The sequence below is a fragment of the Grammomys surdaster genome, unplaced genomic scaffold, assembly GCF_004785775.1.
Source record: "Grammomys surdaster isolate TR1022 unplaced genomic scaffold, NIH_TR_1.0 165, whole genome shotgun sequence".
NCBI classification, from domain to species: Eukaryota; Metazoa; Chordata; class Mammalia; order Rodentia; family Muridae; genus Grammomys; species Grammomys surdaster.
This window is the reverse complement of record NW_021604613.1, coordinates 2,486,422-2,502,669: the sequence shown is the minus strand read 5'-3', so window position 1 is coordinate 2,502,669 and position 16,248 is coordinate 2,486,422. Positions and strand designations below refer to the sequence as shown.

The following is a 16,248-nucleotide window of genomic DNA, read 5'->3' as shown; positions in this document are numbered from 1 at the left end:
AGGGGCTCAAAATCTGGGAACCATCCATATGCTGCCTGACTTTTAGTGACAGCACATTATCGAAGACATAAGCAAGAAAATCAACAGGGCATAACCTCACAAAGAAAACTGAAAAAAGAAAAACTCTTCAAAACGTCTCATGGGAAAGTTATTCTTATTGGAGAAATTAGAAAACATTCTCTTGAGCTTAAAATGAATAAACTTCACTGTTTTCCAAGCCTTCCTACTGATGCCTGCAAACTGTCCTATGGCAACACAGATCTGAAGAGTATCACAGACACATAACACACCAGTGTTCAGTAAGATCAACATAGTAGTTTATGGACAGATCTGTTACACTTTTCTATAGCGTAAGTGTTAAGTGTAGCTCACTCCCCATTTTAGAGCAAGAAAGACTATAGAGCCAGGTACTTTTTGATCTGCTTTACAAGATGCTAATGGTAAAAGACTACACTACAGAAAAGGTAGGCAGTTGTCTATTTTATTTTAACTAAAAGGATAACATAAACTTCAGGTAAAAGGTCATAGACACATAAAACTTCAAAAACTAAGCTAAATCAGAGGACTGTTATATGAAAATCTCTTTCATATGAAACCATGGATTAGAGGACTATGGTATGTTACATCACAATTTTATTGAATATAATAGTTACTTTTTCCTCCCTTTCTTTTTTATTTTCCTGGCAGTTCTGGGGATCAAAACTCACATTGACAAGGGCTCTGACACTGAGTTACATGTCCAGCCTCTGGCATTGCTTATATGCCTTAGACCCTAGCCCTATATAACTGGTAGGTATCTGAGACTGTATAAAGGCTGGAAAAAGACAATCATTATCCGATAAAACCATCCTTCATAAGTGCCACAGACAGATAAGCCCTTGAGCTTCAGGAATAACAGAGTTCACTACATTGATACTTGGAAATATTAGTTGTCAGAGTCCCTTAATACACGCCCTCATCCCTTTATGTCTTTGGGACGTAGGGGCTATCACAGCCTCCTGTTTGCTTCTCTTAGATAACCCAGCTAAGCCCGTGTCTTACTTCCTTTTATTTCTGTTTGAAGGAGGAGAAGGAGCAGAAAGCTCCATACCAACACAGGCCCACCCAAAGCATAACACTCTTAAGAAGCTATACTTGGAAGTGGAAAGTTCAATTGCCGAGGAGCAGCCAACAGTAAGCATTCTCATACCTGATATGGCCAATCAACTCAATGAGCTTGTGGCTGAAGAAGTAAGCGGTCAACTCGGACACATGACTCAGGACTGAACAGACCCCAAAGAGGGTTGTAGTGCCATTCAGGTCTTCCAGATGCCAGTAGAGAAAGGTGAACACAAAGCCATATCCGAAGCCCATGAACCAGGCCACGAACAGCACTGAGCCATACTGCACACTGCACAGCAGCTTTAGCAAGTCCCAGAAGTTGAAGGCCTGTGAGTGCGTCGCAGCAGTTGGAGTCTCTTCGGAGGACTCTGTGGAGTTATCCCTTTCCACCTGTGGGATCTCTACCTCTTTCCCTTTACTGTCACTATTGTTGAAGTGGTTGTAGCGGAACCGGAACTGAGTGGCAACGATCAGGGCCATGGTCATGAGAACTCCAAAAACGATGAAGACAATCTGGTAGTTCCGGTACTCGGGAGGCTTACATCCTTTCCCGTCAACGAGCACATCTGTATGAGTGTAGTCAATCCCAATGCCCACAGACAGCATGGCCAGGCCCCAGCCCAGGGAGCCCCACATGCGCTGGAGCCCATAGCGGTCGCGGTGTTTTCCCAGGTACTGGAGGGTTACTGTATCTACAATCGTGACAGAAGAGGCACTGAAAAATTCTCCTATTATGACAACCACCAAGATAATCAAGAATATCGCCTCAACTTCCTGTTGGTCATAAACAAGGGTGACTTGATCAGATGGTAAAGATTTGGTGGTGGTGACCACAGCAATGGTTGTCTCCCTGGTGACATTTCCTGTGGGGGGCAGAGTCACTGTGCTTGTGTTCAAAATCAAGTCTGTAACATGGTGGGTAATTCCCTCTGTCTGGGGCCGTAGCGTGGGTTTACTGGTCAAAGTCAACGCTGTTGACAAGAGATCTATGTCTGAGATATTGGGCCCTGTTTTAGACAACGGCAGGTTCCTTTTCTCACGTGATTTTGGTGGTGTGGTAAAGAAAGCGACAGTGGAGGAGTTCATTGGCAGGACGGTTACTGGGTGACTTACATTGGTCGGGTGAGCTGTTGGGGGGATCTTTGGTATACATCTCAAGGTAGCAGGTTTGACAAATCCAATGCCCAGGTTGAACAAAACCCAACACAAAAGTGAAAAGAGAAGGACAATTTTGCCCTTTTTGAAACGATCTGCAACTACACCCCAGAAGGGGGCACTGCAGAATTCAATGAAGTATCGAATGCCCACCAACAGTCCACTCTGGCTAGGTGACATTCCCAGCTGTTTATAATACACAGGTAGGAGAGGGTAAAGAGAGCCATAGGCAGAGTAAAAGAAAAAATAAAACACCTTGGAGATGAGAAGGTCATTGTTGATTTTCACACAGTGTTTCTCTATCCAGTCTATCTCCTCCTCAGGAATGGCAGAAGTCTCTGTGGAGGAGGGAGTTTCATTAGACGGTGGTTCTGGTTCCCTGCAGATGCCGTTGAAGGGATCAGCAAGAACATATTTTCTCTTCTGCTCCTCTTCATCATCAGTTAGGATAGCAACTTTGTCATCAGCAGCCATGGCGCACCACCACCATCAGGGTCAGTGACCTTCAAAATCCTGAATGCTGATCTGTAAAATGAAGGGTAAAAGACACTTAGCAAAGACAATCAGAACCTCAGTCTGCAGAGATATGGCAAATTTCAAGCTGCAGATAATAAAATCACAACTGGGGAGAGAGTTCTTATCACAGCCACATGGTTCTGACCAAGGAAAACAGCCTTAAAAAATTAAGGAAGGAAGTGGCCCACAACCCTTCCAACTTTAAACTCCAACTCCAGGGCTCTAATGACCTCTTCTGGTCTCCACAGACAAAAGTACATACACGTTTACACACACGCACATACATACAGACACACACTGGATGGACACATACATATACACAAATAAAAATAAAATCTCTTTTGAAAATTAAGTACTCTCCAGACCACTCATTGGAGCTGGGGTCAAGACCCACAGGTGGAGAACCACTGGTCTAAATAGTCACCTAGTGATTGAGTTGAAGTGATTAGAAACAAAAACCGGTGCTATCTTTTGAGGGCTGCCATATAGCTAGCTCCATGGTAGAGCATTTGAGCATGTGAGACCTTGGGTTTGGTCTCTAACAAGACACACATGTAGAAATAGATGTGGATTCAATCTCCTAGTTGAGAGTATACAAAAGAAAAAACCTTACGACACCAAGCAATACTTAAGACTTTTACATGTATTAATTCACAGTAATCACAGCATGCCTACTATTCTGTCCACATTACAAATAAGAACAATGAGGCCCAGCAAGCCTGGATTTGAACCCTGCTGTATAGCTTCAGTACACATAATCTGATGCAGTATTCAGCTTATACAGCTTCATCTTATGGGCTACATGTATTCTTGGATAGCTATGAACATAGTCCAACACATTTGTAAATAAGAAGAGTCATGCTGCAGTATCAAAAGATTGGATATTTCTACCACCAAAATGTCAAATACCACATATTATATAATAAACTGAAAGAGGGGGTGTTTTCTGTATGAAAGATTAGCAATACATCAATAGTATAAATTTATAGGAGCCATGCCACATTCCATAACTTTCTCTTACTTTTATTACAGAAATGATTAAAGAGTCAAAAGTTTGTGCTTGCATCAAACTTTGTCCTCTCTAGTCGCAGGAAAAATATCCTGCTGCTAAGAGGCTTGCTCGTTACATCCATTTCAGGCCCTTTAACTTTCTCTAGAAGAGAGAAACATCAACTCCACTTGCCACCCCAGGCCATGATCTTAACTTCTTTTTCCCAATATGAATTGACACTCAAAAAATGCAGAATCATGTATGTAAATTTCTACAAGGCTCCTAGACAAATAATAGAAACTTTTTTTTTGAGCCAGCATCTCACTATGTAGAATTTGCTCAGTAGACCAGGTTGGATCTCTGGATTAAATCCATGCACCATCGTTTACGGCTGGAAACACAATTTAATGGGACCTGTGTAGTAAGCTGATTTTATCTTCAACCTCCCAAAATGATGTAGCACACAGCCACTAGCTTCTAACTTCAGGATATTTAGGTTAAAATTGTTTATAAATTGAGGTAAAATTCATAAGTCATTTAAAATTTAAGCCACTGGCACCTTATTAGATAACTTCCCCCTTTACTTCATTGCCAATTTTTTAAATATGAAAATGTATTACCACAGCATTTCCCTCACAAAATGTCTGATCATAATCTTTCCTTCTTGCCTTTCTTCAGAGCCAAATGAGATGCACAGGCTACTTAATGACCTTAAACTGGATTCCAGGAATATCACCAACTATATGTTTTGACCAAGTCAAGCAACCAGAACATTATTGCTTTCTCAATGATGTATAAGCAGCCTTCACTGTATACCAAAGCTCTGATTTTCTTGCTGTTCTTGATCAGCTGGACCCTGTCACACTTCCTGATAGCTGCATTTAACTCTAAACCATACCTTTTCCAGCACAGTTCCCTTTGCTTTAAGAAACACTTGCAAAATAGGTGACCTTCAGAGCTATGCCCAGCTAGGCATCTGGAATCGTTTATTAAGCTATACCTGGTCCATCAGTGACTATGGAGCTTTCTAGCATTAAGACGATGTGTACATTGCCTATTCTGTGGGCTTCACAAGCTTAAGCATAAGAACTCATTTCTCAGTCTCATTTTCCCATTTTTCCCCATTTTTTTCCCTTTTGTGGAGCTGGGGTAGAATCTGAGTCCTTGAGCATGCTCAGCAAGCACTCTCCTAACATGCTATAGTCCCAGCCCTAAACCTTATTTATCTTAGTAGCAAGAGAAAACATGTTGGTTTTTTTTCCAGACAAAAGGTTCTTCCTACTGGGTTATGATGGAGTTTCTACAATGTGCTGTTGTTATTTTTCTGTGGTTATTAAAATCTTCTTCTGTTCAACTCAGCAGTTCAACTGGCAACTCTGCCGGCCAAAGAATATTAGGACATTAGTCAAACACCCATACACCTCACCAGATCCTGAGAGGAAACGTAGATAACTCAGGAAGAGCCTGGGATGCACTGGTGCGAAGTACAGAGAAAACAAAGGTTGCACAGGACAGGAAAGACAATCACAATTCACTATGTGTCACCATGGTGACTAGTCACACTGACAAAGATAGCAAGAGAATAGCTCTGCTTGGGAGCAAGAAGGCACAGCCAGCAAGGCAGCCACACTTCCTGCAGCTGGAGACATGCTCAAAAGTCTACAAACCAGGGTATCCAAAGAGTCACCTAAAACACAGAAAGGGGAAATGACCAAAGAAGCCAAAGGTCAAGCAGTTTGTTGCTATTTTTGTTGGTGTTGGTGTTGTTGTCGTTGTCTGCTTTAAAAACAAAACAAGCTATCTTGTAAGGGTTTACTTTTAAAGCTGTACATACATACACGGCTTTTATTTAAAAGATAAAAAATATCCAGGGATCTTCCATTCAGAAAATCCTAAGACAGGATATCAAATGTTTTTACTATGAAGGAATGATGAATATTTGAAAAGATAAAAATCATTACAAACCATCCAAGACACAACAAAGCACTTCAGAGTATCTGCACAGGTTGGTTTACTAGCTATAATTTCAAAAGTAGAGAAAACAAGAGGAGGGTCTGCCCAGCAGAGCTCTTTACTCTGTCAGCCTACAGAATCGCATGGACTGCTCTGGTTTGAAGGAAAATGGCCCCATAGGTTCATATATTTGAATACTTGGTCCCTAGATGGTGAGCCTGTTTGGGAAGGATGAGAAGGGGCCACATTGTTGGAGATGTGTCACAGGAGGCAGGCTTGAGGTTTTTGTGCCATTCCTATTGTGTTCTCAGCCTCCTGCTTGTGGCTCCAGATGTGAGCTCTCAGCTGTTCCTACCTCCATACCTTCACTGCACTCTCATGTCTAACCCTCTGGAACCATAAACCCAACTAAATGCTCAATTAAGTCAGAGGAGAGCACCGAGTCCTCTTGAGAGAAACAAGGAGGACCTCATGCGCAGGTGTAACTCCTTTTTCTGTTTTTTGTTTTTGGTTTTTTTTTTTTTTTTTTTTCGAGATAGGGTTTCTCTGTGTAGTTCTGGCTGTCCTGGAACTCACTCTGTAGACCAGGCTGGCCTCGAACTCAGAAATCCGCCTGTCTCTGCCTCCCAAGTGCTGGGATTAAAGGTGTGCGTCACCACCGCCCGGCGCAGGTGTAACTCTTACGTCAGGGCAACTTCAGTCCTGAGGAGTAACTCCCAAGCCAATCTTTCCTCTTGATTCCAATGACTTATAGTTCTCTAAGTTTCCCACTAGTTCCCAAGCATTAACAAATGGACAAGATATCAACAAATGCAAGTAATTAATGTTCTGTAGTTACAGAACATTTCCTTTTGTCTATATAAAAGACACACTCAGAAATGTCAATCAAAAAATATAAGCAATAAACTATTTTCTCAATTACTTCTCAATTCAGAACATTAGTCTTTGGTTGGTTGGTTAGGTTTTTGAGACATATTCTCACAGTATAACTCTGGGAGTCCTAGAATTCACTGTGTAGACCAGGCTAGCCTCAAGCTCAGAGATCTTCCTGATTCTAATCTTCAAAGTGCTGAGTTTGAAGACATGTAGCACTAGGCTTGCCTGGGACATTCATTATATATATATGTAAAATTTATTTTTTTTTCAAATTGTAATTTATCTCATTCACACAGGGGTTATAAACACAAAAAGGCAGGACGTGGGGAAGGTGATGACACTGGTGCATGGGTGTTCAGGGGGAATACAGATATCTTTCAGACCAGGGTATGGGCTGGGTGAGGGTTCAGGGGACACGTTGCTATGGCTCTGCCTATGATTCACTTGTCCTTATCTAAGTTGGTATTATCTGCCAAGGCTACCTATTTACAAGGTCTATGACTACTCAGGCTGGTAAATTGTCACAAAAGCTGCCTGTTTACAACAGCTTATAGCCATCTGTTTCAATGTTTATCCACAGAGACCCAAGACTTGGTGTTAGTATACATGTATGACAGGCCTATTGCTGATTTTAGGCCTATGGCTGATTTTAGGCCTTCAGTGTGTAATCGGGGCTGCCCCTGACAACTCCTCCCTTCTCTAAGTATAGAAGGGCTGTGGCGAATCTAATCTTGCGAAGGCGGGGATAGAGGCCTGACCTCCAGTACTTGAAGGGGACCTTGTAGTGGCTCCGGTCCCCCTGTCATTGCAGGACATTCATTTTTAAACAATATTTTCATGTCTTATTTGGATTTTGAAGAAACGGAACCCCATTGCTGTATCAATGATGAAGCAAGGTAGAAATGAAGTCACCTCTGCCACCTCGGGGCCAAGGGAAAGAAACAAGCCAGAAATAATGCCTGCATTTTAATAAAATTAAGATTTATTAGAGCCAATGTACCTTTGTTGAATTGGATTATATCTTTTAGAAACGTAGACCAGACAAACATGCAGAGTGTTAGCAATGCCTGAGGTTTAGTGTGCTAGGAGTGAGGGGCAAGGCTGTGATATAGAGAGTGAGACTCTTTGCATCTCCCTGACAAGTGCCCAAGTTAAAGCCATAGGCACCACTGTGAAATCTCTAGACAAAGATCCTGAGAGAAGGGCCTTTGAGATAGGATTAGATCCCTAGCAAACAACAAATTAGGTTTCTCTTTTCCCAAATGCACCTGCTGAGAAAAGGCCCTGTAACAATACAGTGAGAGACAGCTCACTTGAAGGTAGGAAGCAGCCCTCACTGGGCACTGTGACCTGTGAGTTCCCTGTCTCCAGAATCAAGAGAAATTAACCAGTGCCAGTGCACACATGGAGCTTTGTTGCAGCTGCTTGTGAATACTGGGACAGTGGTCAGCCAACATAGACTCATCCAGCACATCTGAGTCAAAGCTTCTGTTTTACTGCTTCCTTAGATATGATACACAGAAATGTCTGAGCATCTCTAGGACAGGTCTACAACTAGTTCTAACTGGGTAAAAATGGCCTTTTGTTTATTTTGTAGAAAGCCAAACATTTTGTCACCTGGTAGATTCTAATGTCAGTAGTCAACAACAGGGCCCTAAAAGGCCTCCTACCAGTACCTATACAGAGTCATTCCTACAGCAGGAGTTTCTGAATTACTGATGGGAGACTGTGAAATCATCCTTGCTAAAATGATAGCTTTTTCACTTGGTATTTATATTAACATGGATTAAATGTATATTGTCCACGAATATATGCTAAGAGAATGGAAAGTAATAGAAAAACTCTAAGAGGAAATCACCCTAATCTGAGGCATTATTTGGCCTAATTGCAAGGTCAGACTCCAGAACATGATGATCAAGTGTGTCTTGGTGTAGCAGTGGCACAGCTACCAAAGAGGAGAGTAAACAATCCCTGGTTAGCACAGGAGCAAAGTGTCCCCTATGCCATTGCTACTGTAACCCAGTGTTTCCCAGAAACCTGGCTGCAGCTGTGAAACAGAGACATCTATTTCCTGAATTATGGAGCCAGCTCTGCCTTGTGAACTGTCACTGATCATTCAGAATGTTTTTAAGCAATGTGAATCCTAAAGCAGAAGTTGGCCACTGACTGCTACAATTTATTGCCAGCAGAGACAAGGGGAAACAAGTACAAGGCAGACTCAGAGTCTGGCATTTATATACTACATTCCCTGACAGTCAGTTCAACCCTCAATCCAACAGATCTTTTAAGATCAGGATTGCTTTATTACCTGCTACTCACTCAGCTCATGTCATGAAAAACACATACAAACTTGGCTGTATAGCAGCCCACAGTGAAAAGGCACTGAAGCACACCACAGGGCTGGCTTTGGAATTTTCCTCTTCCTTCTGAGGCTTGTGACATTCATGTCTGAGACAAGCTGAGAGACTATGGCCATCCTCACCCTGTTAATCCAGTTTCCAGCTGGGCTCCCCAGGGCCTCAGCACTTTGCCCAGGCCTGAAGAGCTGCCCCACAGCCTTACATAGCAATTGTGCCTCCTCTCAGAACTTGCCATCTTGGAAAGCCCTTCCCAGACCCCTGACAAAACTTGTATGTAAGATGATAAAGAGATTCATAATTTGTGATTGCATCTTTATGTTAATTAACTTGTAGTGGTATATTTACATGTTGATGAGAAGCACAGTGCTTTGCCACCATTATTATTACTAACCTGTCATGGTTTCATAATGATTAACTCAGTCTTCACAATAGTTCCCAGAATACACATGACCACTTTCCTACTGTACAGATAAGGAAACTGAGGCACAGCAGAGAGCTAGCCCCAGCTCATATCCAGAAAAAACTGAAGAAATAAGATTCAATTTCAGACAGTTTGTGCTCTTAGCAGGTGCTAGTTCTAGATAGAACATGTATCTATTAAATAAGATGCCAAATGCATGCTCTTTTGCCTCAAAGTCATGCTTTATAGTAGGTAAGATAATCCTTAAACTCAAAGAAACATTAAATAATGTGAAATTGTTAAGTGGCAATAGAGAACAGTAATGAAATAGAAGCCACATCACACTGCATAATAAATTATACAAATTATATGAATAGTATATTTGTATATAATATATATTTTGAATTATATTATTATGAATTATAGACAATAGGACTTCTGAATAAAGAATTCACAAGCTTGTGAGAAAATGGAAGGATTTGCAAGGTTCTCTTACTTGCAGACTGTATGATTCTCTACATCAGCAACCCTAAAGACATCACCAGAAAACTCTTAGGTCTGACAAACAGCAGCAAGAAGACAAAAGTCAGCATCCAAAACTCAGCAGATTTCCTACATACCAATAAATAACACATACACAGATACACATATGGAGAAAGCCACCAGGGCATGGCAAGATGACTCAGGGACTAAGTGGACTTGCTCTACAAGACTGGTGACTTAGGCTTGATCCCTGAAACCCATGTAAAGAAAGAAGAGAACTTGTTACTCCAAACAGTAGTCCTCCAGCCTCCATTTTTATGCAGTGGGGTGCTTGCCCCAAATCTTGCATGTGTTTACACAAGAACACACACAGTTTTTTTTTTTTAATTTTTAAAGATTTCTTTGAGATTTTATTTATTTGTATGTTATGAGTGTTTGCCTGAATATATGCACATGCATGCAGTGGTCATGGAGGTCAGAAAAGGGAATCAGATCCCGAAAAGGGAATGGAGCTGCAGATGGTTGTGGGCAGCTATACTGGTGATTGGAATTGAACCCTGGTCCCCTGGAAGTGCTCTTAACTGCTAAGCCATCACTCCAGCTCTACAAACAAATGTTTTAAGAATTAAAAGAAAGAAACCAGAAAAACAATCCCTTTTACAATTGCTTTTTTAAAAAAAAATCTTAGAATAAGCATAACTAAAGAATTCAAGACTTCTTCAATGAAAACTTTAAAACACTGGAAATAGAAAAAGTTTAAGACATAGAAGAGAGAAAGACTTCCCATGATTATGAGTTGAGGGAAGTAACATTGTGGAGGGGATTATGCTACTCAAAGCAGTGTAGATATTCATAATAAAGTTCCCACAAAAATCCCAGGCCGTTCGTCACAGAAACCAGGAAAATTCTTAAAACAAATATAGAAGCACAGAAGAGCATAGAGAGTAAAGCGATCCAGGACAAAAAGAACAATGCTGGAGGCTTCACCTTACCTAACTTCAAATTATATTGCTAAGCTACAGAATTAAAATTAGTGTGGTATTGGCTAGCATGTGTACACACAGACACATACAGACACAGACATACACAGGCACACACAGAAACATGCACCACCACTACCACCAACAACAAAACCAGACACACAGATCAATGGAATATAGCACAGGATTCTGATATAACCCAAACAACTACAACCACCTGAATTTTGATAAACACACCAACAAAGTGCTGAGAAAACTAAACATCCACACTCAGAAGCATCAAATCAGACTTTGAGCTCACCTTAAACAAGCACCAACTACGAGTGGAACATAGATATTATGTAGGACCTGAACTCTGAACTCCTGGAGGAAAAAGTGGGAAGAATACCTCAAAATACAAGTACCAAAAAAGAACTTCCTGAATTGGATTAGAGCTACTTCATAAACAATTTCTCTACTTAACAACTGGATTCTAGTGAGATTAAGAAGTGTCTGCACAACAGAACAAATAATAGGGTGTGAAAAAAACAGCCTCTAGAGTGGGAGAGTCCTTTCTAGTCATAGTCTGACAAGCTGGAACTTGGACATACAAACAACTCAAAATCCTAAACAAGAAATCAAACAACCCAGTCAATAAATGGACTGATGAAAAGAACAGACAATTAAAAGATGAAGTATAAATAATCAATAAATCATGAAAAATATTTAGTGATCAGAGAACACGTAAATTAAAACCACATTGATAGTCCATCTATCAATGGCAGTCATTAAGAAAACAAGAGTTGAGGCACGATGACACTAAAACACTTAATCCCAGCACCAAAGGTAGATGCTAGTGAACTTCAATGAGTTCAAGGCCAGCCTGCTCTGCTTAGTGAGTTCCAGGACATCCATGACTTAATAGAGAGACTCTGTCTCAAACAAACAAACAAACAATCAGCAAATGCAGGCATGAATATGGGCAAAAGACAACCCTTGTATACTGTGGGAATATAAACTAGCCCAGCTACAATGGAAATCAGTCAGAGTTCCTCATAAAACTGTAGGTAGATTAACATATGACCTAATGCTGCCACAACCAAAGAACTCAAGGCAACCATTACAGAGACACTTGCACATCAATGTCTATGACACTGCCATTCACAATAGCTGTGCTGTGGAGTCAGTGGAGGTTCCCATCACAGAGGAATGGATGAAGAATGTGTAGGATAAGTACACAAGGAAAAAGTTCTCAGCAATAAGAAGGGATGAAGTCATGTCATTGTCAGGCAAATGGGCTCAGCAGAGATAATCAAATTCAGTAAATTAGTTAAGTCAGTCTGAGAGATAAATACCATGTTTATTCTTTGTGGTACCTACATTTTATATTGACACACAAAATTGCATGTGTTCAATTGACATAAACTATTGTCAAGGGGAAGAGAGTGGTCGCCGAGAGCAGAAGAGGTGAAGAGTAAGGTGTGGAGAGATGAGGAAGAGGTGTGGTCAAAGTACATTGTACATAATATTTAAACAAAATGTCCTATGTGATCCAGTCCCATGAACAATACACACACGCACACACACACGCACACACACGAAACAAAGAAACAGATTAGATGAAGAAAAAGAAAGAAAATGAGGGACTTAAATTGAACCTTGAATGTCAGGCAAAGATGAGACTTAAATTGTACCTGGAGTGACAGGATTTATCTCAGCAAAGGTGAGAGAAAAAAGTCTTCCACGATGGGAAATGAAAAGGGAACCATAGTTCCTTAAAGGATTTCTAGCAGGACTATGGAGCGTGTGAAGTTGCCAGTAGAACAGATCACAAAGTACTTGAATACCAGGCTGAAGGACAAACAGCACAAAACATGATACTAAGGACTAAAAATACAGACATCCATTTTCTTTTTAATCTAACAGGTATAACCTCACTACCAGCCATTAGATAGACAGGCACTTTGTGGCTCATGGTTCACACAGTGAAAATCATATAGTCTGTGATTTCTAGTCCCGTCCTGAGAGACAACAGAGGTTCTCAATAAATGGGCCAAAACACCAATTCAATGCTCCCAATACACTGAGTCAAATGCTAAAACAGGTGCAAGCACGGGAGAGGAAGTCTCTGTGAGGGAGGTCCTTGAGGGAGCTGACAGAGATGCAGAGCCATTTCAGGAGAGAGGAAGGATTCTGATCTGGGGGCCTGAGACTGGCAGAGACTGGAATCACAGCTATCAAAATTCTGGGAGTGTTTCAACTTCTCAGTCTTAGTCTCTTCGGCTGTAAAAGAACAGGGGGAGGGGGACATTTTTCGTGGGAACTGTGAGAGTGAAATCGTACATACTGGGCCTTAGCACAGCACAGGGTGTGTGTAGGAACCCGTGGGCATTATTTATGCTGAGAGCAATGCCGAGCCTCTGCGGGGATGAGCAGGGAGTAGAATGGCCACGTTTGGATTTTACAAACATCCTACCACCTGAACTTATATTTTAGAGTAGGGGCTTTTCACAGAGTATGATATAAAAGATGTGACAGTATGTTTAGGACAAAGGGCACTTTGTAAACTGTATCTGATGCTACCATTGTTAACACCTGAACTTGGACTCATCTTGTAACACTGTGTGTCTTTCCTCCCTCCACTTCCATTTCACAAACTGTCCTCACAGCTCACTTGCAGGATTTATTACAGGACTTACAGGTAATCCTATTTTCCATGTTTCACAGATCTCTCCTCCCTACCCACAAGATTACAGACAGCTGAGAGAGGATCACACACTTCTCATATTGTTCTTTACTCTGTCACTTGGCAATTCACAATAGTAATATGTGTCTTAAATTTATATGATAAATTTATAAAATTTAACATAATCAGAGATTAATTTTAGAAAAGAGTACAGTGAAGTCTTAAATGCCTCTTTAATCCTCTTTGTCCTCTCAGTAAAAGGATGATAAAAATATCAACCCTAAGGGAGCCAGGTAGTGGTGGCACATGCCTTTAATCCCAGCACTCAGGAGGCAGAGGCAGCTGGATCTCTGTGAATTCAAGGCCAGCCTGGTCTACAAAATCTCCAAGACAGCCAAGGTCACACAGAGAAACCCTGTCTTGAAAAACCAAAACCAAACCGAACCGAACCAAACAAACAAACACCCCCAAAAGTAAACCAAACCAAACAACCCCAGCCAACTTTACTCCCAGAGGATTTTACAACTTCAGTGAAACAACGCATGGGAAAACGTCAATTATTTCCATTCAAAAGCAATACATGAACATTTAGTGGTGGTAGACTGGCAGCTGCAGTTTTATTACATAATTCTCTACTTTTTTTTTGCAATTATTCTAAAAGTATTCCTCTCAACTAAATGTTCTAGAAATGTTTGTCATCCTCCACTGGACTAGGCTGGTATTTTACTCATGATGATCACAGACTAGGCTGTGTTAGCATCCCAGGCTACCACCCAGAAGTGGGTGGGAATGGGGCTCTGGCTCTCAGAAAACACCCTTGAATTACAGACTGAAGCAACAAGGGCTGTCTCTAGGCCCAAAACGACTGCTTATGTTAAAAGAAGCACCTGGCGTATTCGCAAGTAATATCACAAATCTGAAAGGGATTAAAATCTTTAACGTGTCTCTCCGGTCTATTAAGAAGGTAACAGGAACAAATTAATTTCATTTCTTTAAAATAGGGAAATAGCTCTAGCCTTAACAGAGAACCAGGTAGGGGGTTCAGCATTTTTGCTTTATGCAGAGAAACAAATGTCAATTAAAAAGAAATTATAGCTCAGGTCTTTTAGACTGTATCAGTTATTGTCAGATTCCTGCCCATGTTTTAGATGGCTGACTTAGTCTATGGGTAGGTATCTAAAAATAATGTAGAATAAAGGTCTGAAGCTGGTTCCAGAATCTCATTATCTTCTCTCAAGTAGCATGGAAAAGTTTTTAAAGAAAACATATTTATATCTTTTCCATTTCTCCAATAAAAATAATTCATAGATGCTCAAGAGAATTAAATGTGCCACTGAACCTGTGTATTTATTTGTTAAGAAGAAATACAATGTAGAGACTTAAAGGGGCTGTGGAAACTTCTGTGAAGTGGAAACAAGTTTTACTGATCTCTTCCTCAATCACAATGCCTAGCCAGACAGCAATGACATTACGTGTGTAGGAATAGGCAGGGGTGGCAATTATCCACTGCTCTTCAATTGCTGAAGCTCAGAAACCATTTCCTCAAGGAAATAACATTACAAATAGGAGTACCCAGATTACTCAGCGAACTAAGGACCAAAGATTATAGAATATGCAATTTTATGGGAAAATCCTTCCTACTTGATAACCTGGGATGCCAGCAACACATCTCACTAGCATCCCCACAGATTCAGGATTCTATTCATCCCCTCAGCAGGGACCTGCAACTCTACCGATTGCCTCTTCCAGACAACATAGGTCTCGGAAAGCCTTAAACAATGTGTTACACACTGGTGGTCATGAGCTCAATGGTGCCCCATTTCTTCCTAGCGACAGTAAGAGGGGAGGGGATGACAGGGAGGACGGAATCTAACTACCATGGTCAGTCATGACTAAGTGGCCATTGACAGCTGTCTCCAGTAGAATCACACACACCCCTATCCCAATGACCATAAATTTGGCTGTCAGTAAACCGGCAATAAAATGATTTTTAAAGTCTTTTTATAGAAATAAAAGAAAGGACATTTAAGAGTTGACATTGAAAACAATTATTTGTTTAAGGTTTTATAGAAGACTTTGCTTCAATAAAAAATTATACCATTGAGGTAATTTATATAAAGTGAAAGTCGGTTTTTAAAAACACAAAGAACTGTCCAGTTTGAGTGGCTGAGAGATTGCTTTTGAAAACTAGCTAAATGAATTCTTTTACCTAGCCTTACACAAAGAGTTCCCATCCCAATATTTTCAGGAAAGGAATGAGTTTGGTTAATATAATTATAGTAAAAAATATGGGGCCAAGAAAACACATACACACACACACACAAAACAAAAATCAAAAACATAGAAGTAGGAGTCTTCAGGATCAAACAGGTTCACCAAGAACAGTGAACTTTCTAAGAGTCACAGAAAGTAGGGTTGCCACTACATCCACTCTGGCCTTCTGTGCTTAGTATAGGGAATTTGTGTTTGGCTGTGTGTGAGAAACCTTGTTTGTCTTGGGCCCTAATAAAGGGTGTTCAGCTGAAGAGTAGACAGAACCCAGCTGAGGAGGGAAAGCTTCCCACACTGGAGGGAACAACCAACCAGTCCAGACTTGTCACTCACTTTCCCTTGGCATGGTTAACCCACAAATCAGGCTCATCCAGGCAGCAAGAGTTCCTCTTTCTAGTTCCCATTTGCCTTCCCCTCAAAGCCACAGTAGGCCTCCCACTAGCCACAGCTGACTCATGGGATTCCCAGCTTCCCTCTCAGTCTCCAGTTTGTTCTAC

The 16,248-nt window shown here is 41.0% G+C and overlaps 1 protein-coding gene across 1 annotated transcript in view; it reads right to left on the bottom strand.

The window, feature by feature from the left end:
* Nucleotides 1-16,248, bottom strand: part of Mfsd6 (major facilitator superfamily domain containing 6) — a 64,928-nt gene that overhangs the window by 44,464 nt on the left and 4,216 nt on the right. The window contains exon 2 of the mRNA XM_028765571.1: nucleotides 1,190-2,781. Coding sequence (XP_028621404.1) covers nucleotides 1,190-2,730 — 1,541 coding nt within the window. The 5' untranslated portion in view covers nucleotides 2,731-2,781. The remainder of the gene's footprint in view (nucleotides 1-1,189; nucleotides 2,782-16,248) is intronic.